This window comes from Protopterus annectens, chromosome 11.part0, assembly GCF_019279795.1.
Source record: "Protopterus annectens isolate FY-2018-M chromosome 11.part0, PAN1.0, whole genome shotgun sequence".
In the NCBI taxonomy this organism is placed as follows: Eukaryota; Metazoa; Chordata; order Ceratodontiformes; family Protopteridae; genus Protopterus; species Protopterus annectens.
The window spans coordinates 317,758,228-317,784,815 of record NC_056745.1 but is presented as its reverse complement, the minus strand read 5'-3'; the positions used below and the strand labels follow the sequence as shown (position 1 = coordinate 317,784,815).

At 36.9% G+C, this 26,588-nt stretch overlaps 1 protein-coding gene across 1 annotated transcript in view; it reads right to left on the bottom strand.

Annotated features, from left to right (window-relative positions):
• The window catches only part of LOC122815364 (dynein axonemal heavy chain 3-like), a 4,921,723-nt gene that overhangs the window by 1,669,443 nt on the left and 3,225,692 nt on the right, over positions 1–26,588 (bottom strand). Inside the window, exons 49-50 of the mRNA XM_044087818.1 lie at positions 22,072–22,234; positions 21,251–21,433 (exon numbers count right to left, since the gene is read on the bottom strand). Coding sequence (XP_043943753.1) covers positions 21,251–21,433; positions 22,072–22,234 — 346 coding nt within the window. The remainder of the gene's footprint in view (positions 1–21,250; positions 21,434–22,071; positions 22,235–26,588) is intronic.

Genomic DNA, 26,588 nt, shown 5'->3' with positions numbered 1-26,588 from the left:
ACAGTGCAAATACCAGAGAACAGACTTTCAAAGTGATTTTTACTGCTGCTTTGTTTTAGAATGTCTAAATTGCAGTCTTGTAAAACCTGAATTGTACTACTTTGACTCATCTTCCATCCCCTTTCACACCTAATATCCCTAGCTGTCAAAATGTTAAGGGTAATTTGAGCTGTTACCTGCTGTGATTGACAGCTCATATCAGGAGACTTGACTCATGTACTGTTTCCTTGTTCTAGCCTTTACCTTCTGTATGGGTCGGGGAAGGATCAGGGAGCTATGACATCACAGCATGGGTGAGTTTTTAGGATGGTCGTGGTGATGTCAGTTTAGGGAGGGAACTGTACTAGTGGAGAGAAACAGTCTATTTAAAATATTTTAAATGCTGTGTTGTTGTTTATTCATAGCAGGGACAGTAAATAGGGAGAAAAAGGACAGAGAACTTGAGCATTTAATAATAAAATCCCATCGTTGGTCTTTAAACAAATTCAAACCATGCTCTGCTTCAGCTGATGAACTTCCAATAGCAGCCAGTAGCATTGCCCATCCTGTCTCAATCCTTACAAATAGGTCTTCACAAATGAGGAAATTCAACAGACATTACAAACTTTAGACCTATAGCAATCTTATCCCTCCTTTCCAAAATACTTAAAAATGTATTCAAAAATAATTGCTAAACTATCTTCTGTAGGAAGAACTCCTACCTCTTGAGCAGCATGGCATCTGTCCCTTCCATATTGCTAACACTTCCCTTCTAACGTTTATAGATATTGTCAATAAAGGTACAGATAATGACAAACTAATATTTTACTTATTTCTGGACTTGTCTAAAGCCTTCAACACAATTTGTCACAGAAAACCTCTACTTCAAATATCCTCACTAAGTCTTTCTCAGCTCACCCTTCTATGGTCCAAAAGCTACCTGTCCAATAGATATCAGTTAGTAAAATGGAAACCCACCCTCTCACCATACCTTCTGGTTACCACCGGTGTACCACAAGGCTCTGTCCTTGGTCCCTTCACTTTAATATTCTCACCAACACCCTCCACACATCCACACAACAGGCCTCCATAATGAAATATGCACATGACACCACACTCGTATGCACCTCAGACAACCTGACATCTCCAAAAAACTTCTCAGGAACCTTTAACAGCCACTGAAAAATGACTTTGTAACTCACAACTCATGATCAGCCAAATAAAAAAAAAAAAAAAAAAAAAAAAAAAAACCCAAAACAAACGAAAAAAGAATTACTACTCCCTCCCCCAGTTACTCTCTCATGAAAAAAATGTAAATCCTCCCTCTTAATAATACAACAATTGAAATACCTTCTCATAGCAAATTATTAAGGATGATAGTGGATGATTATCTTAAATTTGACCTGCATATACAAAATTGCATAAAAAATCACCAAAGAACTAGGGATGCTTTATAGAGCCAAAAACTTTCTCACCAATACAACGAAAACAACACTTGCTACTATTTATCTCATCCCCCTTCCACTTTATGATGTTCCCATCCTTACTAACATCCAGATAACACAAAAAGCAAAACTTGAATAATGCTATAAAGGACGACTAGATTTCAGAACCCACCACTGTATAGCATTAAAAAACCTAAACTGGTTAAAACTTTCCCATCAACTAACCTATAAATAGCTTCTCACCACCTATAGAATTATCAAGCATTCATCTGTTTGTCCAGAACTTAATATCTTTCTACACAACCATGCTCCCTATAGGATTATGATCCAGTGTAAACCTGGAGTCAGTCTGGGGTTACACATCCATCCATTCATCTGGATTATATTTGAATAGTGTAAGAAACATATTTTGCTTTATGTTGGGAGGAAGTACTTATCCATCTCTCCAACATTTCTTTTTATGTTGCAAAAGGGATTGAGATCTCTTGAAGAAGTGTTTCTGCCTCCATTGGACTTGCAAATGTGTGGTAGGTCAGATAGGATAGGGTCTGGTGAGGGTCTGTACATGAGGTAGAGATCACCCCTCAGTAGCCTGTATGACACTGAGAAGAGGGACAAAGCTTTGAGATGGTCCATGCAGTTTTTATGATTTAGACTTTTTCTTAGTAAGAAAGCATTGTGGGCATTTAAGTTGTATCAAATATTTGGACAGGTACATATCAAAATAGGCATTATATTCAGTGATTGTCCAGATTAGTGTGAAGTACAGCGGAAGAATAACATCCATGGACCTGGACCCCATACCCATAGTAATAAGCTATGAAATGAAAAAGGAGTTTCATACAATAGTGATCAAAGGGCAGCTCATTGGCTACTCGGCCTTCTAGGCCCCCAACTACTGGGTTCATTTTCAGTTCAGAAGTATGCTGTCAATGTGATAGTCATAAGGAACTTCTTTTTGGCAAAGTATATTATTGTATATTTCTTGGCATTTAATTTAATTCATGCTTTTGACACTAGCTATTGGTTTGGTAAAAAAACCTCTTGAAGGATCTTGTTATCCTCTGGGGAGTTTATGATGGCACCAAGTTTACAGTCATCTGCAGACTTAATCAGACATAAAAGCTTAACAGTTGCCTTGAATTCTAAGAAGTAAATGTCAAAGAAGAGGGGCCAAAGGACTGAACCTTGGGGTACACTGCTACTGACAGGTCTTTTGTGGGAGGTAAAGTAACCCATCTAATTTCCTGATTTCTGTTTGTGAGCCAATTTGATATCCATTGAATTACACAGGGATTAACATTTAACTAGGATACTTTATGATATCCGAGTATGGGATGGTGTCAAATGCCATTTTGAGGTCTAGATATGCAGTACAGATCGATTTGCCCTCATCCAGTAACCTTCTAGAAGAAAGCAATCAGGTTAAGTAGGCTTGATCTGCTCTTAACAAATCTGAAATAGCTTGGGTGGAGAATTTGTATGATACCTATGTCCTTATTTTTTTAATTCCATAATGATCCTTTCCATTGTCTTACAGATGAAGCTGTTCTGACTTATGTGCCTATAATTTCCAGGGGCCTTTGCTACCCCATCTTTGTACAAGGGGGTGACAGTTGCTGTTCTCCTTTCATTCTGTACAAAGCCTATTTGGAGGCTGACATTGAATAGAATCTGTACAGGGCTAGACAGATTCTGTTTCAGGCTGGCCAGTAAGCAGCCAGATATATTACCTTCTGGCCTTGGATAATGCCTTGAGGACTTTCTTATGGGAGATTTGTGGGTGCGGGTTATACATGCAGGTATGATTGAGATCTGGGAATGTAGTTAATTGGCTATGTCGTCTGGGTCTCAGCATGTGATATTATCTACTGCTAGCTCTCTGCTGAGTTGGACATTGTATCTAAGATTTCTAACATAGTTAAATAAAGCCTTGGTCTAGGTTGATTTGGTCAGGGTGCATAGTTCCCAGTTAGGTTTGGCAAGCATTTTTTTGCATCTTGAGAGTTTATATTTGGGCTCCACCATAGGAGTTTATTTTTTGACTTTGGTGTTGCACTGACTTCAGGGATGCACAGATGTAGCTATACAGTAATTCACATGTGCATAGAACTTGGTGATAAATGCATCTATTCAGTTGAGTTTTCATCTGTACAGAACAGAGCAAGGAAGTGCATCTAATGACATAAACGAATGTAATGATAAGTAAGGAAAGGAACTATTAAATAGAAAATTCACACCCATATGTGACATAAAATAAAGCACAATAAATTTATTCTGCAACTATATAACCTCAGAGCAGTTGAAGAAAATGTAAACAACATGACTGAAATATGATTTATGAGCTGACAAAGCAGGTGACAGTGGATAAAGAAGACGCAACGTCAGACATAAAAGGATACTAAGAATGTTTATAAGCATATGAGAGCTGAAATTAAAACTGTAAGGCAAAAAGCAGGAGAACTAAGTGAAATTACATCAGATATGTAGGTTACAAAACTTTTATAAAAATAATTCCAGGAAAAAGAAAGACAGTACATTTTAAAAAGTGTGTGTGTGTGTGTGTGTGTGTGTGTGTGTGTGTGTGTGTGTGTGTGTGTGTGTGTGTGTGTGTGTGTGTGTGTGTGTGTGTGTGTGTGTGTGTGTGTGTGTGTGTGTGTATGTGTTTATGTGTGTGATCTCATGCATGTGTGTGATTGTATGTGTTTGTGTGTGGAGGGTGTGCAAACAAGTTGCGATATAAAAAAAAGTTTTTTGAAGGGTAAGGGAGTATCATGGGGAACATAGTTTAAAAGATGGAGAAAGTTATTCTGGAACTGAGGGATAATCTGAATGTGAATCATTGGAAGTATGTAGGATTACTGTACAACAGAGCTTTGGGAGAAGAAAATTAGTTGCAAGTAGAGGCCTTGTTTGGAAACCACAGTATGATTTAAAGTCATCAGGGACTTTAATACAAATCTGTAATGATATATTTAATTAAAATGGGAAGGATCTATTGAGCACTCTATGAACATATAGGCCCCAAAACTCTATTCTTCTGCAACTAGATATGTACCACCACATAATGGCTTTAAAAAAGATCATCTATAACAATTCTGAATATGTTTAAGTCATAATACCTTCATTTGTGAACTTGTCTACAGTATGAGGTTTCATTAGACTGCATGGAAGCTAATGAAGTTTACGTTCCAGCGGAATAGGAATTTCTGTTAAGGAACTGGCTCATTTAGTAAGTTTAAAACGATTCTTCTTATTTAGGAACTATGCACAATTAATGATATAGCAAGGTATTAAAAGGAATAAGATTGTTCTAATGTAGTACATGTGATAAGATGGAGTTATATTTGCTGGCAGTTATTTTGACTACCAATCAAATATAGCTTTATTGTCTTCCTATTTACAGACATATGCTAACTTTAAAGTGTAGGGCCTTTTTGTAATTCCCTGGTTTTGAGAGGAATCGTTTGGTAATATTTCAGTGGAGAAGAATACTGGAACAATGGCAAGAGAATAAATTGCTGGTGCAGAAGGAAAAGAGCAGCAGAACTATAATGGATTTTGTTTAGGTAGTTCTCAGTCCATACAGGTAGAGCAGAGTCCAAACCCTGAAGCTTCCCCTTCCTAAGGACTGTAGCCTGCTTAGCTAGCACAAATGCCTTGAGTATGGGCACAGGCAAACGTCAGCAGTATACCACTGCAGACTTAAATACAGTTGTGGGTACATAGATTATAGTCTCACTGTTTAATTTCTCCAAGTCTTTGGATTTTAAATACCATGATGGGAATAGCCCCCACTCCTAAGTCAGGGTATGATTAAAGTTCATGAAATTAGTATATTTTTGTTTTTTGACGTTAGCCAAAATTGCTCTTTGCAGCACCTGCAATGTGCCCAGAAGTGACTTCTGCAATTCATACAGAGTTACAAGTATTGGTAGCATATCTAAATATGACTGTAAATTCTTTTTAGGAGACCCATTGGTTTTACTACTATTAGAGCTATTTGGGTATCTTTCTTCCACATTGCTCACATTTTTGCCTGGCTTTGCATCTTTCTCTGCATGGACGACACTGTAATCAGTTAGTATAGCCATTTCAATGATCAATGTTACTTTTGTCTTCTTTTCATGGGCTACTATATTTGGTTTTCTCATATTTATTTTTTGAACTGCTGGTAATGGGTGATCCCATGTGATATAAACTTCATCATTTTCTGTAATGCTTTGTATTTCATGTTTCCAGTCCAAAAATCTTCATGGGTTCATAGTTGAATGATAGGCTAACTGTCCTAAAGGGCCATTTTAAGTCGAGTCAACAACCTGAGGTTAGAATCAAATCCTGTGCTTTGTGTTCATGAGGCAAATACTTTAACCATTATACCAAACTCAGCCCCCCTCCCCAACACACACACATAACCAGAGGTCAGAAACAAACTCTGTACCTTGCATCTGTGAGGTACAGAACTTAACCCTTATGCCAAACTGCCTCCCAGTCTTGGCACATTATTATGCCTTTCAGTATACAGGCCCTCTGCCATTAGTATATCACAACCAGCAACAAGATGTGCAATTGCTTCTAGTTCTGTTTTGCAGAACGTTTATCGGGCTGATTCTCTCACAGGTTCAATGGACTTTGTAAATCAGTGTGTATGTAGTCCACTATCCTGGGCCACCAATATTAACCTTTCATTTTTTAGTTTAAATTCACCTCTCCTTAACCACTCCTGCATAAAATCCTGATCAAATGAGGTTGTTCCAGGAGTTTTCTGTACTTATGACAATATTTATGCCTTTTCCACATTGTTTGCCTTCTCATCTGATCTTTCACCTTATATTCTTTTTTTTGCTTTTTGGCAGATTTAATTGCTACCTGATTTTTGTCTGCTTCTGCTTTGATTTTTCATTCCCACTTTACAACAATATGCTTCTCATAAACTAAGCAGGGAAGTCATTTTAGACCTGTTCTCCTCATGTTTTTAAACTTGCACTATGTTTGGATCTAGTAAGGTCAGCAGATATATATGCAGAACCGTGACTGCAGATCTATACATGTAATCAATTTTGAGGAGGCCCATATGACCTTCAAAATGAAGGATATATAATCTTGGTATATACTGACTTTTAATATCACTTGATAAGTGTGGAGCATTGCTCTTGTTTCTCTGCCCAACTGATCAAATACCTTTTTGGGCCAGTGAATCACATCAAAACTGTAAGTTAAAATAGGAAAAGGAAATTGGTTTGTTAGTAGATGTCAGGGTTGTTTTCAATATTAGTTTTAGTCTTCTGAAGTATTCCTTACAGAATTTTATTCACATTTGTTCATGTTTTATTGTAGATACTTCATCAGTCCCAAATATTTATATGTTCTTCTTGATCAAGTTTCACTATATCACATTCCTATCCCAGATTGATATTTTCTTCATCTGTAGCTTTCTTGCTTTAAATTTTGCTTTCACACATTTATCAAGACTAAATGACATTCTTATATCAGTTGAGAAAGTTTTAACCACTTGCCGTTCTACTTTCAACTCTTCATTTGATGAACTATACAGTTTTAAGTCATCCACAAAAAGAAGATAAGTATTTACACTTGGATGTCTTTTGGGAGCCAAATTATAACCAAGACCTAATCTGTTAAGGAGGTAGCTTAATGGGTTAAAGACAAGAAAAAGCAGCAGTGGTGACAAAGAATTACCTTGAAATATCCAACTTTGAATTTAAGAGCTGTTTTTTAAATTTTGGAGCTTTTCTCCCCGGGCCTCCGCTGAAAATGGACATATATCCAGTCGGACTATCCCGGTCAACAAATGTAAAATAAAAATAAATAAATAAATAATTTTCCCTTTGTCATGACTTATTTGTAAAGTGGTTTGCCACTGTTTCACAACCAGTGTAATGTAAGTGACCAATGCAGATTGTATCTTATACATCTATAAGTACTCCTTTATCCACGAATGTGGGATGCTGTCAAATGCTTTTTTGTAATCTATCCATGCCATACTGAGATTCTTCCCTATTTTACAATTCTGCATTATGACTTTATTTAGCAATAAATATTTTTTTGTTCAATATGAATTCCTTTCATTACCCTTTTGTTCTGTTGCCATGATTGAGTTTCTTCCAAGAATATAAACTGTGTTGGCATCAATTCCAGTCATACCTCTCAACTGTCTAGATTTTTGCCTAATATCTGTGGTCTGTTTTTCATAAAATTGTGGTTTTCTGACAAATCATTGAGGAATAAAGTCACTAAATAATGGCAGATATTTCAGTTTCAGGCTTCATATCCTTCAGAAAATGTATGTTAATGCAAAACCTTTTATTCTAGCAACTTTTTAAGTTTATAAGAGCAATATTTAAAATCTGTCTCTATTTTTGTGCCTTTGTCACCCCATTATTTTTAGCACTGTCCAGATTTCTTGCACTATGAGGTTGAGAGTTATGATTCCAGTATATAGTTTGTGCATCAATGGAAGGCAAGTTATTGGTATATAGTTTTTAGAATGGCTTGTAGGGTCACTCTTAAAGAGGAGTATCATTTGTCCTGTTGTTAACCAGGTTGACGTCTGTTCAGGATGGGCATGTAAGTGGTTCTTACTCAAGGCTAAATCTTTGTTTAAAGATGTTAATACTTTTAGCCAGAAGTTAGGTACTGCATCTGGGCTTGGGGTTTTCCAGTTAAGAGCTTTTTTTAATTTTGTTTCATTTTTTATGGCCATTACTTTATCTCATTTCATATCCTGTACATTTGAACTTTGTATTGTTTCTTTTACTTCTATCTATTCAGCATCTTTGTTACATTCCACAGGGTCTTCATAAATACTTCTCTAAATGTGTCTGTTATAGCAATGAGAGTGCTTTAATGTTTGCAGATGTTATGCCAGTTATATGATTCCAGACTGTAGTGGAAAGACATTCAGAATGCTTCTTGGAAATAACTTGCTCCAGAATCTCAAATACCAGATTGAGAAGTAAAATAAGCGCAACTTTCAATTATGCCTATACGGTACTTTGTAGACAGGAGGGGTTATGTTTATTTTAAGCTATAGCACTTAATAATGCATTAGTTTGTTGATGGGGTAGCACTGCTAGACATACCTGAAGTGCCCCATGTTTAAATTTTGCTTGAAATACCACACCAAAAACAAGTTCTAAGACAAACGTTAGGCAGCATTCTGTTACAGATTGCACTACTAATTATTTTCAGTTTGTGTCTTTTGGCTTTTCCCAGTTAGGGGTCGCCACAGCGGAACTCAGGTCCACTAATGATTGGCAGTAGATTTTTACATGCTGGCTTGCTGGGCCTAACGCACAACCTTCAACAAAGGAACGCCCATTCACGCATGTCAGTAATCTTATAAATGTATGCCTGCCTTTCTCTCCCTCTCTCTATAAATATATAAATAAATATATATATATATATATATATATATATATATATATATATATATGTATATGGGTCTACTTCACATGATCGAATTTCATTTGACTGACATTCATTTGATGGAGACCATATAACCTAAAGTTCATAACACTGAAAACTTACTTGACTGAAACTCATAACACTGACACCATACAATGCTAAATTTCAACATAGTAGTGGCAGTGTGTATAAGGTAAATAAAAGCTATGTGCCCTTTTCCCCACTGTAGTGCGATCCTGGAATTAGTATATATAGTTAGGGGGGTATGGGGGGCACAGCCCCCCACATAGATTGGGTATATATTCTATTCTGAAAAGAGTAATTTATTGGACTTGTAACTGTCAATGTTTAAGGTTCAAAATATTTAAAATAGGTGGGGGGCTATGCCCCTCACACCAAGCAATGTGGTGGGCTGTGGCTCCCCACACCCCTCTAACTATATATACTAACTCTAGGATTGCACTACAATGGGGAAAAGGGCATATAGCTTTTACTTACCTTATACACACTGTCACTACTATGTTGAAATTTAGCATTGCAAGGTGTCAATTTTATGAGTTTCAGTCAAGTGAGTTTTCAGTGTTATGAGCTTTAGGTTATATGGTCTTGGTTAAATGAATTTCAGTCAAATGAAATTTCGATCATATGAAGTAGACCCATATGTATATATATATATATATATATATATATATATATATATATGTATATATATATATATACATGTATATATATATATATATATATATATATATATATATATATATACATATATATATATATATATATATATATATATATATATATATATATATATACATATATATATATATATATATATATATATATATATATATACATTTATTTCAGCAATAATCCATGACTAGGTATGGGTAACACAGGATTTACCTACAGATGGCATGGGTTGATCACAAGTGTGAAGTCTGAGAGACAAAACAAACTCAACCATGGCTAAATCCTGCTTTACTCACTCACAGGTCTGCGGTGGGAGTGACAGATGTGTTTAAGGTAGAGGTGGGATTACATCAAGGATCAGCTCTGAGCCCTTCCTTATTTGCAATGGTGATGGACAGGTTGACAGATGAGATCAGACAGGAGTCCCCGTGGACTATGATGTTTGCAGATGACATTGTGATCTGTAGTGAGAGTAGGGAACAGGTGGAGGAGACCCTGGAGAGGTGGAGATATGCTCTAGAGAGAAGAGGAATGAAGGTCAGCAGGACTAAGACAGAATGTATGTGTGTGAATGAGAGGGAGGATAGAGGAATGGTGAGGATGCAGGGAGTAAAGGTGGCGAAGGTGGATGAGTTTAAGTACTTGGGATCAACAGTTCAGAGTAATGGTGAGTGTGGAAGAGAGGTGAAGAAGCGAGTACAGGCAGGATTGAGTGGATGGAGAAGAGTGTCAGGAGTGATTTTTGACAGACGAGTACCATTAAGAGTGAAAGGGAAGGTCTACAAGAGGGTAGTGAGACCAGCTATGTTATATGGGTTGGAGACAGTGGCATTGACAAAAAGGCAGGAGTCAGAGCTTGACGTGGCAGAGTTAAAGATGTTAAGATTTGCACTGGGTGTGATGAGGATGGACAGGATTAGGAATAAGTATATTAGAAGGTCAGCCCAGGTTGGAAGGTTTGGGGACAAAGCCAGAGAGGCAAGATTACGTTGGTTTGGACATGTGCTGAGGAGGGATGCAGACTATATTGGGAAAAAGATGCAAAGGATGAAGCTGCCAGGTAACAGGAAAAGAGCGAGGCCTAAGATAAGGTTTATGGATGTGGTAAAAGAGGACATGCAGGTGGTTGGTGTGACAGAGCAAGATGCAGAGGACAGGAAGAAATGGAAACAGTTGATCTGCTGTGGCAACCCCTAATGGGAGCAGCCGAAAGAAGAAGAAGAAGTGATTTAAGATTCATAGATTTTTACTAGGCTAATATCTCAGATAGCCTTTCTAAGTCTAGCCAAGTTTGTTGGGGGGGTGTACTGTTTTGATGTGTTTTTTCAGTCTTTTGTGGATTGATGTTATTATGATTTAACAATGGTTTTGTTAATGATGTGTGTTTCATCTCGGTGAGAAAAATTTAAGCTCCCATATATAAATGTGTATATATATATATATATATATATATATATATATATATATATATATATATAGACATATAATAACATTTTTTGAGGGTTATAAGTTTTGAGGGTTCAATATACAGTTTAAAAGAGGGGGTGAAATTTACACACACACACACACACACACACACACACACACACACACACACACATATATACATATTATTTTATACAGAGAGAGCAGGACAGTAAGAATACCCTTCTAGTTTTGAAATATATCTAGCACAGTCTTTTTAATCTTTTGTAAGAGTTGTGCTCTTAATGAAAACAAAAATGAAACATACACACTGGATTGACCTTCCTACTTATATTCACTTTATAACAAACAGTGCAAAAGTAATTTTCTTTTTAAGCATGAATTTCATTTTGCAGACTGAAGCTCTAAATGCATACTTCATATAACATTTCTATCAATAATAAATGTGAAAGAACAAAAAAAGATAGAAATCAATGGCATAAGATTGCACACCGTGTACATGAACAAATTATAAGAGTAATTCTCACTGTACTGGACTAAGCTATGCTACGTTCTTGGTGCTTGAATCCCGGAATGGAACTATAATTCTTTCTTCTTAATTAAACAGCACTAAGCTGATTCACCCAGCATTTCTTCTGAGTTTTTTTTTTTAAGATCAATTTTTTTCTTGTTCCAGCTGGATTTAATCAAAATCCAGGAGTTCTGATATAAGTAGGCAAACTAATCTTCCAAAGGTTTGTACATCCCAAAAGAGTACCAGGTAGATATTTTCAAATCAAGGTAGTCAAAGTTCCGCCATGAAAACATTTTTTGAGAGAAAGAGATCACATTGGGTTTGAAATACATCTTCCATTCTAATGTAAGTCTTGCCTATAATTAGAATCATAGTTACTTTTACTTCTGTGAACTAAACTATTTCCTAACATATATGCATAAAAGAGAAATTAATTAATATCTAGGCTGCAAATACACAAAAAGAAAAATGGAAAATCAATAGTGAGAAAAGTTAGGACACCATCTGTCCAGCAGTATGACTACTGACTTGAGTGAAATAGTACATTCTGTTAAGGAGTCAACACAGATTAGGTTTGTCCTTCCCTAAGCTTTAGCTACCTCAGAATTGCTTGTACTGAGTTTTGGAGTTCAGGGGAAAACCTTCCTGCATGGTGGGATGTGTTGTGTTATTCCACAGAAAAGGTAAATTTGAAAAGCAAGTCAGCTGCTTTGTTTGTTTTTATTTACGTAATTATGATGAACTGCTGTGTCTATAAGTAAGACCACATCACAGGTAATGGCTATGAAAAAGAATTAAATAATTTTGTGTCTTTGAAAACATCAATAGAAAAAAAATTATATGTCACAAACTCAGCACAGGGTTTCACTAGTCACTAGAATGCTTTGAACAGATCATCAAGAAAAGTGTGAGACATCTAACTTGGTGCATATATTTTCCATTGCTCTGCATTGCTCTGCTTCCACTGTATGAACACTGACAACCAGTAATGTATTCTGACTTCTATTTGTATTATTTAATCTGTACTTTGAATAATATAGCGTTTATAAGAGGGCTGCAAAAATGGAACTGAAACGAATTTAGAAAAGTTTTTATTAAAAGTTGTATTTGCTTTGCTTTCTGTAAAAACCATATATATTTTATGGCTGCTGAAGGGTAAAACTGGAATTTTTTTGTATACTGTAGTTAATTTTATTAACATATCATCATAAATGTTGTATATTTTGAACAAGGTCACGCATGGAGATATGTGAATAAGTGTGAAGCCATTTTATTGCCAGCACAATCAGCATGTTGCCTGAGTAAAGACTGCCTGTTGTATAAGTGCACGGTCACTTTATGTCGGAGTCTGTAGGCTCGCTTACATGGAACTGCATATACTGCTCAGTATACCACATTAATTATTCCCCTCCTTAGTTTACCCACTGAGAAAAAATATTGAGGTAAACTAAAAAAAAAAAAGTAATAAAAAACATTTTTTTTACGTTTTTACAGGGGGCAAGATCTGCTGCACCCCCACACCCCCTGCTAACTAAATATACCAACTCCAAGATGACACTACAGTAAGAAAAACAATAAATTTCCCATTCCATGCTGTCCATCGATTTCCATTCAAAATGTTCAAAGTTTCAAAACTTTGATATAGTCTTGCCCGTATGATGTCCAAAGCTATATATATATAAATATATATGGGTCTACTTCAGAATGTTGACCATTCAGAATGCTGACGTTCATATGGCTGACACCATATGATCGACATTCCGAAAGACCGTCATCCTGAAATAGCACCATTTACCTACCTGTAAATACAGTAAAACTGTGTTATGCAGGGGGGCAAGCCCCCCTGCACCCCCCACACAACCTGCTACTTAAATATTCTAACTACAGTGCAGGAAAGGGGAATTTCCCAGTCCCACACTGTAGCGGGGTCTCCGCTATCATTTGTCGGCCTTTCAAATGTTCGCTCATATGGTGTCAGCCATATGACTTTCGAACATTTGAAAGTTCGAATAAATGAAGGGCACCCATATATATATATATATATATATATATATATATATATATATATATATATATATATATATATATATATATATATATATGTGTGTGTGTGTGTGTATGTGTATATATATATATATATATATATATATATATATATATATATATATATATAGATACACACACACACACATGCACATATATAAATCTCATATGTAGCATATTAGCACAATATATCCATATGTACATACATGTATCTAAACATATATATATATATATATATATATATATATATATATATATATATATATATATATATGTATCTATAGCTATATGTATACACACATACACATACATATAGTAACATAGTGAGGTTGTTTTAACCATTTGAATGAGTACAAGTGATCCAAATATGAGGGGGTACTGAAAAGTTCTAAGCCCGACCAACTTTCTAAATTCTGAGCATTATTTTACCTCTGTAGCTGAAAAGAGGATTATTTCATCTTGTAAAGTGCCAGTCTGCAAGAATCATAATGCTATGTTTTGACATTGTTTCAGATCATTGATTGAACCATGTTAATGAAAAGTGTGGAATTTTCAGGTGTGGAACTCCAAGCCATCATGAAGTTCCTATTCCTGCAGAAGAAAACTCCAAAGGAAATCCATGAATGTGTGATGCAAACACTGAGTGATGAGTGCCTTTCTTACTCAACTGTGAAGAAGTGGTGTGTAAACTTTCAGCATGGAGATTTCAAGACTGAAGATGCAGCAAGGTCTGGGAGGCGTCAAACGGTGCCAACTCCTGAAATTGTTAACCATGTCCATGACCTGATTTTGGCAGATCGGCAAATATTGGCTAAAACAATTACTGAGAAACTACAGATATCCAGGTTATGTGATGGGTTTATAATCCGTGAGCAGCTGGGTACGCAGAAGCTGTCAGCCACGTTGGTTCCCAAATGCTTGAATGCCGACAAGAAAAGATGGCAAGTGGACACTTCCAAGCTGATTTTTGTTGAACTGGTACCAACTTTTTGGAACGACTATTTACTGTTGATGAAACATGGTTGCATCACTATGATCCTTTGAAAAAACAGCTGTTCATACAGTGGCAGCACTCAGGTTCATCAAGGCCAAAGAAGTTCAAGACTCAAAAGTCAGCAGGTAAGGTCATGGCCACAGTGTTTTCTGATCAGGAAGGTGTTTTAATGACTGACTATCATCCAAGGGGCCAAGACTGCTACTGTAACTTGAGGTGCTGAATAAAGAAGGCATTGAAAGAAAAAAGGAAAGAGAAGCTGTAGAAAGGAGTTCTCTTTTTGTAAGACAATGTGTTTGTTCACAAGGCTGGCAAAACAATGTATGTTTTAACAAAACTGGGATTTGACTGCATGGACCATCTACCCTACTCACCATATCTTACTCCATCTGACTATTTTCTGTTTCCAAACCTTAAAAAGAGCTTGAAACGGCAGCAATTTTCAAGTGATTTGCAGGTGATTGCACCTGCAGAGCAGCATTTCAGTGACTAGCTTAGTCTGCAAGGCTATGGAGAGGATCATCATGGAGCTCATAAACAAAGACATTGGGGACCTACAGACACTAGATCCTACCCAGTTCGGCTTTGTCAAGGGCAGATCCTGCCTTTTGAACCTGGTTGACTTCTTTGAAACAGTCACCAAAGCCATAGATGAAGGGAAGGTAGCCCACACAGCCTATCTGGACATTGCAAAGGCATTTGACACAATACCCCAGTCGGGCATCATAGATAAGCTATCCAGCTTAAATATAAACTCCTATGTCACAAGATGGGTTGCAAACTGGCTCAAAGACAGAACCTACAGAGTGAGAGTTGCTGGAGCCATGTCAGACTCGAAACCGGTCACAAGTGGCATCCCACAGGGTTCTGTCCTGGGACCACTCTTGTTCGGTATATACTTTTCCGAGGTACAAGCAAACGTGGGAGGACTATGGCTCACCAAGTTCGCAGACGACTGCAAACTGGGCGCCATAATCAACTCTCCAGCTGACACAAACATCCTTCAAAAAGGTCTCACAGAGACAGATAACTGGTGCCAGCGCCATGGTTTAAAGCTAAATGCCAAAAAATGTATAGTCATACCCTTTGGCAAAAACAATGTGCCCACAAATTACCACATAGGCAGAAACCCATTAAGTACAGAGAAAGTTATTAGGGACCTGGGGACCCAAGTTGATAGCAATCTCTCCTTTGAAAACCACATTGCCAAAGTGGTTAGAAAGACCTTCTACATAGCCCACCTCATCACAAAGGGTTTCACATCTAGATCAAGAGAGGTAATCGTGCCCCTTTATTCATCCCTCATCAGGCCCATCATAGAATACAATGCCCCTTTTGGGATGTACCTTACCCGACACCTGCAGCAATTAGAAAGACCCCAAAAGTATCTCACCAAGAGGATCAAGGGTCTCAAACAGATGCCATATGCTGCTCGGTTAAAAAAACTCCAGCTCTACTCAGTTGCATACTGCCTACTTCGAGGCGATCTATGCCTGACATACAAAGCTATGTCAAATCCAGAATTAATGGACATGCTCCACCTCAGTAAATCTAAATCCCTTAGAGCCACATGTTCGAGGGACTTGAACCTCAGCACAGAAATAAATAGAACTTGCTGGAGGGACAGGTTCATAACCCAGAGGCTCCCTTCACTCTGGAATAGAATTCCAGTTCATGTGAGGCAGAGCACCTCCCTGAATCTCTTCAAGAAGAATCTCGATAAGTGGATGGGGGATCGTAGGTTTGTCCCAGGGATTACTCCCGTGTCACTATTAGACAGAGGCACAGTAAACTAAACCTTAAAAAGGGCACAGTATACTCAAATCAAGGGGTGGCATAAGCCATACAGAATCGGGCTAGGCTTATAATTGCTCAAGGGCAGATAGCCTAGTATGAACCTATGAACCTATGAACCTATGAACTAGACTTCAGACTTTTTTGGCAGGGTTACAGAACCTTCAGACACAATGTGCCAAGTCCGTTGAACTTCGGGGTGAATATATTGAATAACTTGTAAGTTTCATGGCTCCACATCATTCCCTTCTAGGTCAAGCTAAGAACTTTTCAGTACCTCCTTGTATGTATACAACGTGTGTAAATAAATTCCATAATACTCGTGCTGTTATAAAAAGATCATTTTAAATTAATAATGTCTATCCCAGTACAATGTATAATTATTTATTAAGAGAGTGATGTTTCTTTCAATGAATAGTGTTTCTGTAAAGTTTGACATGTTTTTTTAAGAACAGGACTTTAGTGATCTGCCAAATGTATTGACAGGCTAGCCATAGGTGAAATGGTGCCCTAGAAAAAGGGCTCTAGAATGTGTTCTTGTTGCCCACTGCCACCACACACATATCCATTGGTGACTTCCTAGTTCCTCCTATCGTGGCTGCTCTGTATCATCTAAATTCCTTTTTTCCAACCTTTTCTCATATTTTATATTATTCTTCAGCTTTTTTGCATCCTTTCAGTACATCCTTACTGACCAAGAGAGCAGAAGCTATGAGGTTATAAGTGTTCTGACGGTCATTTAAGAGCTTTTTTTCCAAACGTTTTGTCAAATGATAGCTTGAATAATAATCACAAGTTGGAAAGCATTCATTGTTATTTTTTTTTCCAGGAAGAAGTAACTTCTGTCTGACAAAATTATGGTTCACAATAAACTGAAAAAAGGGATTGTGAATATATACAAAACATATATCTGGGATTAGTGTCTGCCTCCCTTTCCCACTCCAGTGAAAAAAAAAAGATAATCACTATCTGTGTATCACCTGTGGTTAGACAGGGATGAAAGTCAAAGCATAGATGACCACAATCACATGTCCAAGTTGCAGCTATCAAACATTTATACAATATGCCTCCTTACACCCATCCCAAAACAAAGCAACCTTCTGTGTATCACTTTGATTAGTCTTGAATTAAAATAAATAAATAAATAATGGAGAACAGTATCATATTTCAACCTTTTGCAGTTGAATGCACAGAAACAGCATTGCTCCCTATCCTAACTCCAAGTGATAGCCCCCTGATGTTTGACTGTAAGGAAAGTAAAAAAAAAAATCATAGTAACACCACAGTGCCCCTAGACAACTTACAGTTATCTTGTATGCATACCTTAGAGGTTGTGAGGAAATTTTAAGAAATAATGACTGTACTATCTGCAGCCATAGAGTTATGGCATCCTTCTGTGTGCATCTCTGGTCAGAACAAATCATAATGAACAATGTATTACTCAGTATTCTATATGACTCTACAAACTAGAGACATTCACAAATGTGAAACTGCAGCTGGGACACTGGTAGTTTGGTCATGGTAACTTTGTGAATGGCACTGGAGACCACAGAGTGTCTGCCATAACTCTGTGACAATAGCAGCATCTCCAAAATGGGTACATTTTATGCAGCAGCTCAAAGATGTTCATCCGCATTTGTAGTGGGAAAGACATGATCCCAGGTCAGTATTACCAGTGCAGTGCTATGAGGAAAACACAACACAGTGGTGTGGGGAGGAAAGCAGAGCAGACAATAGGATGGAAGACGTCAGAAGAACGGAAAGAGTGTCCATCACTTGGTCAAATCATACCATATTGTACTACTCAGCCATGATGTGCAACTTCAACAGTGCTACATGGTTATAAAGTCAGGCTTAACGAATGAGACATTGATGGGGACCCACAGACCGAGAGCATTAAAGAAGTCTGTCTCTGTGTTTGCAGGTGGTGAAACGCCAAAGAAGGCTTGTCAGAGGAACACACTACTGCAGTTTATTACTGTAATAAATACATGGAAACAAGAAACCAGTTTAAAATAAGTAAGATTACTTCTACTAAGTAAATCATTGAAGCTTTACCTCAGTGTTCTTTTAAATATAAGTTGCCAGGTTCATTTGTGCATTTTTTTACAATGCTGGATATTAGGACTGTTTCACCAGATTGCAAGTTCTAGTTCAACATGCAGAATTTTTGTTGGCTATTCAGAAAAATCCAAATAAAATTAAATCTAGGGACAATGGATTGAGTTACTCTATATTTTCAGAATTTTTAATTTCAATTTTAAAGAAGACTGTAAGAAGCAGAAAATGAGAGGTTAAATCACAGTTATTTCATAGGTTCATAGGTAAGCACTAGACAATTTGTCAGCAGACTATTTCAAACCTTATTCAAAATTTCCATCTTGCCTCAAGGAGGGCAAGACAAAATAGACTGGGAGAGAATTTGAGGCTGCCCATCCAATTATCTAGGTTTACCTCAGAGGTGGCAAATGCTAATCTGCTTAACATGTGGAAGTTTTCTCCAGAAGTGAATGACTTTATCTTGCTAACATTCCTTTAACTGAGCATTTGATGTAGTATTAGTTCTATGAAGGAACAGGAGATCAAATAGGGTTGGATCTTTCATGGTACAAAAGGCTAGATATAGATCTCTGTGGAGGAGGCTGTAAGAGACTGAGTACAGAGAAAGGGTTGTCAGTCTCACAAATGGAAATGATTTTTGAAACCACTGACCTTTTTAGTTATGAATCTTTGAGGTCTCTCAAGTTGTGTGATATGTTTTGAAAAATACATGCCAAAAGGTGCATTACCTTCAGCAATGGAATTGATAAGGTATGAGTCAAGGAGAATTAAAACTTCTATGGATCTAGTAGAGATGCCTTTGGAAATTATATGAGCAGATAAAGGGCTTTCCTAACTACTGTGGAGACATGATGGTCAAATGATAAGGTATTATCAACAGGAGTATCCAGATCTATTACAAAAGTGCCTGACTGGAGGGGTGCATCTCCTATATACTAAGTGATACTGTTTTATTTACCAAAATGATCTATGTTACATTTATTTACATTTAATTTGAGACCATTGTCCTTGTGGCAATTGTTAACATGGTCTTCTCTGTGTTGGAGCAATTGTGAGTCAGGTGAAGATCAAATACCAACATCCAGTGTACAGTCATCTACAAACTTAGTTAACCATAGGCCAAAAGAGAGGACCTGAAGGTAGAAGAAATATATATACCAAATAGGAAAAGGCCCTTAACTGCACCCTGTGGTACACCACTGGTAACTGTTTTGCTTTCAGTAGTAGCACCTGCTACTCTGACCACTTGGGTTCTGTCAGACAACCAGTTATCTATCCATCGCACAATATAAAGATTTATATTCAGATTTACAAGTCTATCAATAATGCTTGCATGGGAAAAAGTGTTATAAAGGCCTTGAACAGGTCTTGATATACTGTATGTACTGGAATACCACTATCCACTGCCTCAGTTGTTACCTTTTCAAAGAAATGAATAAGGTTATAGAGGCAGGACCTTCATTTGATAAAGCCAAGTTGATGAGGATCCAAGATTAAGAGATTTTCAAAGTCCAGCCTAATGAAGTCTGAGATAATGCACTCTGTAGCTTTACACATGAAGCTAGTGAGACTAATGGATTTATAGTTACTAGGATCCAAGGTTGCATTAACCTTGTACAATTTCAGTACAATAGTTGTTTTCTAGGCTTCAGGAATCTAAGCAGTGGAGGAGTTTAAATTAAAAAGTTTAAGTAAGGGTTCAGAAAAGCCATATTTGGCACTGATAATCAGGCAACCTGGCATATGGCCAATGGATGAAGTATTCTTAGCTTTTGAAAGGGCTGAGAGAACTTGTTCCATATTAATTAAAATGAATGGCAAGGATTGTGGAACTTGTGAAATAGCTATAACTGTGGATGGAGTAAAATCTACAGTAAATTTGTTAAGTAGGACATTAACTATTTCCTTTGGGTCAGAGATAGTAGTATTATTGAGGACTAGCTCTGAACACTGTTGGGTATTATTTCTTAACTTCCTGACTAAAGAGGGATTTGCAGTTATTTTGGTTTTTAGTGGCTATTTTAAGTTCATACTCAGCTTTGAGTTTCCTAATGGTCCCATTAAGCTCTTTGTTAGTTTACTTAAGTGTGTTCTTAAGGTAGGTAGAACAAGACCTCTTATAAGCATTAAGCAATTGCTTTCTCTTTATATAATTTATTTATATGGTTATTTCACCACAGGGATTTGTTTTTAACTTTCTCACAATATTTGTCCCAGATAGGGACTGCCTTATCAATACAACTATTTATGTGGGACTAGAAGTCAGAGGCATAGATAGCAGCTTTAGCAATGGGATCCTTCAGAGGAGGATTACAGCAGAATTTATTTAAGTTGTCAAGTAACTGATGAAGGTTTACCTTTTGAGAAGTCCCTAAACATAGAACCATTTCAGAAGTACCACCTGTTTTAAAGGAAAAGGTCAATAAATTATGGTCTGCTTTAACAACACATAATGATGTATATGGAGATGTAAAAGAAGTGGCCATATTTGTGAGGACTAGAGCCAGGATGGTTACCTATCTGTGAAAGAGAGTGAACATTTATAATGTCAAGTGAAAGTGCTGGGCATGCCGACCATTGACAATGTAGCTCAGCCAGTTTATTGATGAATATTTTTTATCCTTTTTATTTTTTACATGGTAAGACTTGGTAATATTCCTTCTCAACTTTCTTTCTTTTCTCATGGCTAAAAGATTGACAAAACTAGAAATAAAATATTGCACACAGTAGATAAAGGCAAGTATTTTGAAAACGTCAGTGGTGTGTTGCAGCACTCTGGTGTGTTAGTACATTCTGCACAGCATGGTTTTGTCAACATTAATCCATAGGAACTCTACCTGTATGCCATTATGCATAATCACTCAAAGGGATGCATACCTTAATAGCTTTAGCTTCCTCTGCTGCTTCATCTGCTGACACCTTATCGGCCTCTACAACCATTTTCACAACCTCTACTTCCAGTGTCTCTTCTCCGATGATGTTTACAAGTTCCTCTGTTTCAGAGCTCCGTTCAATCAGCAGTGGTTTCAGCTCTGTCATTTCTTGCTGCATGATAGCTATCTGACAAATATATCAGAAAAAGGAAAACAGGTACTGCCACTCCATACTAGTATATATGTGTTTCATATTCTTTAAATACCTTACTTGAGAGAATCACATTTACAATTAAAACTGAGAAATGAATTACAAACATTTACAAATTTAAATAAAGAGCTTTTATACAGCTGACTACAAGCAACATATTCAGCTAAACGTTCTCTAGAATGATTGACTGTAAATAAATACTATGTGAATAATTAGTAAATGTGCAAACATCAATTTAGATCTGCTTAAAGTTTTAGTGAACTTTCTGCACTTAATTTTGAATAGCTACCACATAAGTAAGCATTATATGTCTAAACTTCAATTTAGGATTGCTGATAGTTTTATATATATATATATATATATATATATATATATATATATATATATATTTTTTTTTTAGAAACTCTTTTAACACTTGCATTGCAAGTAAAAAGAAAAAAGAAGAATATTAGACTACCCACCTACCAAGTTATTAAATTAAATAAATAAAGCAAACAATTAAAACAACATAAATAAATAAATAATACATCCTTTTGACTAGATTCTTTTATGCTGCTTTGACATTTTGCACTTTTCATACTATAAAAACTAGATCAGTTGGTGAAATGTCTTACCTGTGATGCAGCAAAGTCCAGTTTTTCAAGGCCAACAATGTATCGATTTTTGTTAGTGAGCAATTCAAGCCTTTTCTTTTCTAAGAGATTCTTGAAAGTTTTGATAAGTTCCAGGTAGGATGTAGGTGTTACATAGGTCCTCCATTGCAATGAGTCGAAAAACCTGGATACATAAGCAAGCATAACCAGAAAATCATTTGTGGTTTCATTCTGAAAGGCACATTTCACAAAACAATAGCTAGGGTTAGTTATGGTTACCGCAATTAAAATACATATAGTTCAGAGACTAGACTTCTTCAGTAAAACATCCTAATGAAAGGTACAGTTTAGGACTGAAAAGTCATGATGTGGATAAGGGTTCATGGGAATCACTGTAGAAGGAAACAATGTTCTTACTGATGAGTGTATATAAATTTGTCAGTGGTTGAAAGAAGCAGCGTACTGATTGGAGGAGAGTATATAGATGTTGTTGTTGACTTTCGGCTTTTCCCAGTTAGGGGTCGCCACAGCGGAACTCTGGTCCGCTAATGATTGGCAGTAGATTTTGATGAACGCCGAGGTGCCAGCTCAATGTTCAACCTTCAACGAAGGCATGCCAATTTACGCATGTCTTTCGAACACCCACCCATCTGCGGGGAGGACATGCAGACTCCACACAGAAGGCACTGCCCGCACTCCAGCCGAGAATCACACGGGAGAACCTCTTGCTGTGAGGTAACAATGCTACTGCTGCACCACCGCAGGAGGAGAGTATATAGATAAATGGGCAAAAAAAAAAACTGCACTACATAATCGCAGGTACTGTGTCAAACAGTCACTTGTATTCTAAGATATTGTTGCCCTTTTCCCTTTTCTATTTTATTTCCTTCCATCTTCAGTTTTAGTATATCACTTAAGTACAACTGTACTACTTTCTTTGACTGTCAGTGTCATATATCTTGCTATGTATTTTGACATCCTGCATTTTGTTTTAAGAGGTTATCAGTCATCAAACAATCATCAGAAACAATGTATGAAATGTTGCAATAGACAAAGCATTGTTTCTGATGATTGATGACTGATCCCTTCTCTCACCTTAAAAGAACTGTGTGGGAAAATAGATATAGATTGTATACACTTAGATGGTACATCTCAAATAATTATATCAGCTACATGGAGACACCTACTTAAAACCCTCAAATATAAAGTAAGGGTATGTTTTTCAAGTGACTAAGGTGAGGTTTATGCACTGATTCCATGGACATAGGTGATTTTTATGCAACAAAGTTATTTTACCACATAGTAACAGAGACAATCAAAGTTGCTAAGGAAATCTATTTATGTATTTATTTGTAGCCCTCAAACGAAGGCCGTGGTGGTGTAGTGGTTAGTGTTGTTGCCTCACAGCAAGAGGTTCTCCCATTCGATTCTCGCTGGAGCACCTTCTGTGTGGAGTCTGCATGTCCTCCCCACGGTTGAGTGATGTTTAAAGACATGCAGGTAGGTGCATGCGTGAATGGATGTGCCTTCTTTGAGGGTTGGGTGTTGGGCTGGCAACTCGGCACTGTAAAAAATCCACTGCCAATCATTAGTGGACCGGAGTTCAGCTGTGGCAAACCCTAACCGGAAAAACCCGAAAGACAAACAACAACATTTGCTGCCTTCAAACAAGACAGATGAAATAACTTGAAAAGGTAGAGTGATACCTAACTAGAAAGATTATAGGAATGGAAAACATGGCCTATTCAGAAAGGCTTCAGGAACTCTCATTATATTCTGTTACTTAGAGAGAGGTTACTAAGAGGCAACAAATGCCTGGTCTATAAATTAATGCCTAATCTGCTTCTGTCTGAAAGTCTTTGCATGGAGTGCACTGCTTAAGGAGCAAGCAGCAGACTGACTAAACACATGCTAAGTTCCACAAAAGAAGTATTCCACTGTGGAAGAGGTATCGTAGAAACAACCAAATATAGCAACAAAATCTAGTAAAATCCACAGAACTACCACGGCAGCAGGAAGATAGAAAGTAAAAAACTTTTATTAAAACGTTAGCGCATGCTACTAACAGCACTTCTTCAGACCATAATAAATCACAATAAAACAACATATATATATATATATATATATATATATATATATATATATGTATATATATATATATATATTGTGACATTTTTCAGAGCAGCCTATAAATTTCAATTTACTCATTTAAACAGCTTCCACCCTTTCAAAATAGGTTTTAAAGGGACATATCCATTTAACCCTGGATATGTATCACCCTGTAGTCTCACTGTCCACTGTGTTTCTCTCTGTTCTAAAACATTGTTGAGGTCCCCCAACCTAGCATTTTGCTTCACTTGGTCCAATATCCTAAACTTAAAAAAAAACATGTAGATCCCCTTCATTATATACACGGTGTGCTAAAGCATTCCTCAAATCTTTGTTTCTAATTGTCTGCAAATGTTCCCTAATTTTCTCTCTCAGCTTTCTCACCATTTTACCTACATAAAAACTACAGCATGACTGGCAGCAGGAATAAATGACATACCTGTATATAATAAACACATTTCAGTATCAGTAAATGTCCTCAAAGAAAGATTATGTACTAATTGTTCTGAGGCGGATGCCCACATTCTCTTTAAAGTTTGATTCTGTTGCCTCTTGGTTCCCAAAAACTGTAAAGACTGCTTCCTTCTGCGATATTGTGGTTGTCGTTGTGTTGAAGAGTTCACAGTCATGCTGTAGTTTTTATGTAGGCAAAACAGTGAGAAAGCTGAGTGAGAGTTTAATGGGTTAAGTGGTTATGTCCCTTTAAAACCTATTTTGAAAGGGCAGAAGCTGTTTAAATGAGTCAGTTGAAACTGTTTTGTTATAGGCTGCTCCGGAAAATGTCACAATATATATATGGATTGTTTTATTGTGATTTATTATGGTCTGAAGAAGTGCTCTTAGTAGCATGAAAGCGCTAACTTTTTAATAAAAGTTTTTTACGTTTTATCTTCCTGCTGCTGTGGTGGTTCAGAGGATTCTACTAGATTTTACATGCTAAATTCCTCCTGCACATGCTATAAAGACTAAATCTAATACTGTTCCATAGCTCACAATGGAAACTAAGATAAAAATCAAACTATAGCCTGGACCAAATGGTGAACAACTAAAGCCCCCCTCGACCAAGTGAGATATCATCAACTTAGAAATTATACAAAAAAAATGATTTTGCTAGACAAAAAAAAAACTACTATCACAATCTCAATTTAAACACCAAAACAATCCTCAAATGTTTTGGCAGGTATTAACAGACTTCTTCATCCAGGACAATCTATTACCCTAACCCCATCAAACTACACTCATAAATCCCCAGAAACTGTTGCCACTGCCTTTAATAAGTTTTTCACTGAAACGATTCAGCCCTTAGCTAACCAACTTACTCCCACCCACTCTAACTCTACCACTAACACACCCACTTCTCATCCCCCTTTAACTTCCAACCTGTTTCTAATACTTTTATCTGATCCCTTTTCGAAAAACTAAAACCAACCACCCTTTCTGCTGACCTCCTTCCCGCAGAGTACCTACAAAAAGTTGCTGACACCATAGCATTCCCCATCTCTATCTTAATCAATAGAACAGTAACTGATGGAACTATCCCCTCAATCTGAGAAACAAAACTAAACTGCTCCTCTTTACTCCCACCAGTAGATTTACCCCATTTTCCTTCTCCATAGCATCCAACAGCGGTACCTCTATTTCTCTCCAGATGACCATATTAAGCTTTTAGGAGTAATAGTGGACAATAATCTCAAATTTGATCTGCATATCAATAAAGCTATAAAAACCATTAATAAGAAGCTTGGCTCATTATTTAGAAGCAAACCTTTTCTAACTTCATTAGCTAGGACTGCAATCGCCCGCTCACACCTACTCTCTACCGTTCTATAGGCCTCCCCCATACTCTCCAATTTGAGCAAAACTGAACTTAGTGAGCTCTCTCACTGTTACAACCATATTGCTAGATCTGCCATAGGCTTGACATGTAGGGCACACCACTGTCAAAACATCAGTCTTCTCAGGTGGTTAGAACTGCCTAGCCTACTTCTGTTCAATCAGCTTATATAGTAGTACACAAAATTCTGTACCACCCTGAAAATACTCTGGTACTCAAAAATATCATAAAACCATACACTAATTCCAGGCAACTATGATTATCCAATAAACTGTTGGTTCAAACCCACAAAGCCATTAACTCAGCCGGTGACTCCCTGTTTGCCACCATTGTTGGTAAAACTTGGAATTCACTTCCATCTAACCTTAACCTCGAACCTTCTTTAAGTCTCTTCAAAAAAAGGCCTCAAATAGTATTTTAAAGAGTACTGACTTTGTCCCTGTACTAAACCTGGTTAATCACTACTTATTTAATGCCTTATTTAAATTAATATTGTACACATCTCTTGCTCATAATAGCTTGCTGCAACCTGTTTGGTATACTATTATACACTGTGTATATTGTGAGTACCTACTAGAGGGCTTTGTAAATATGT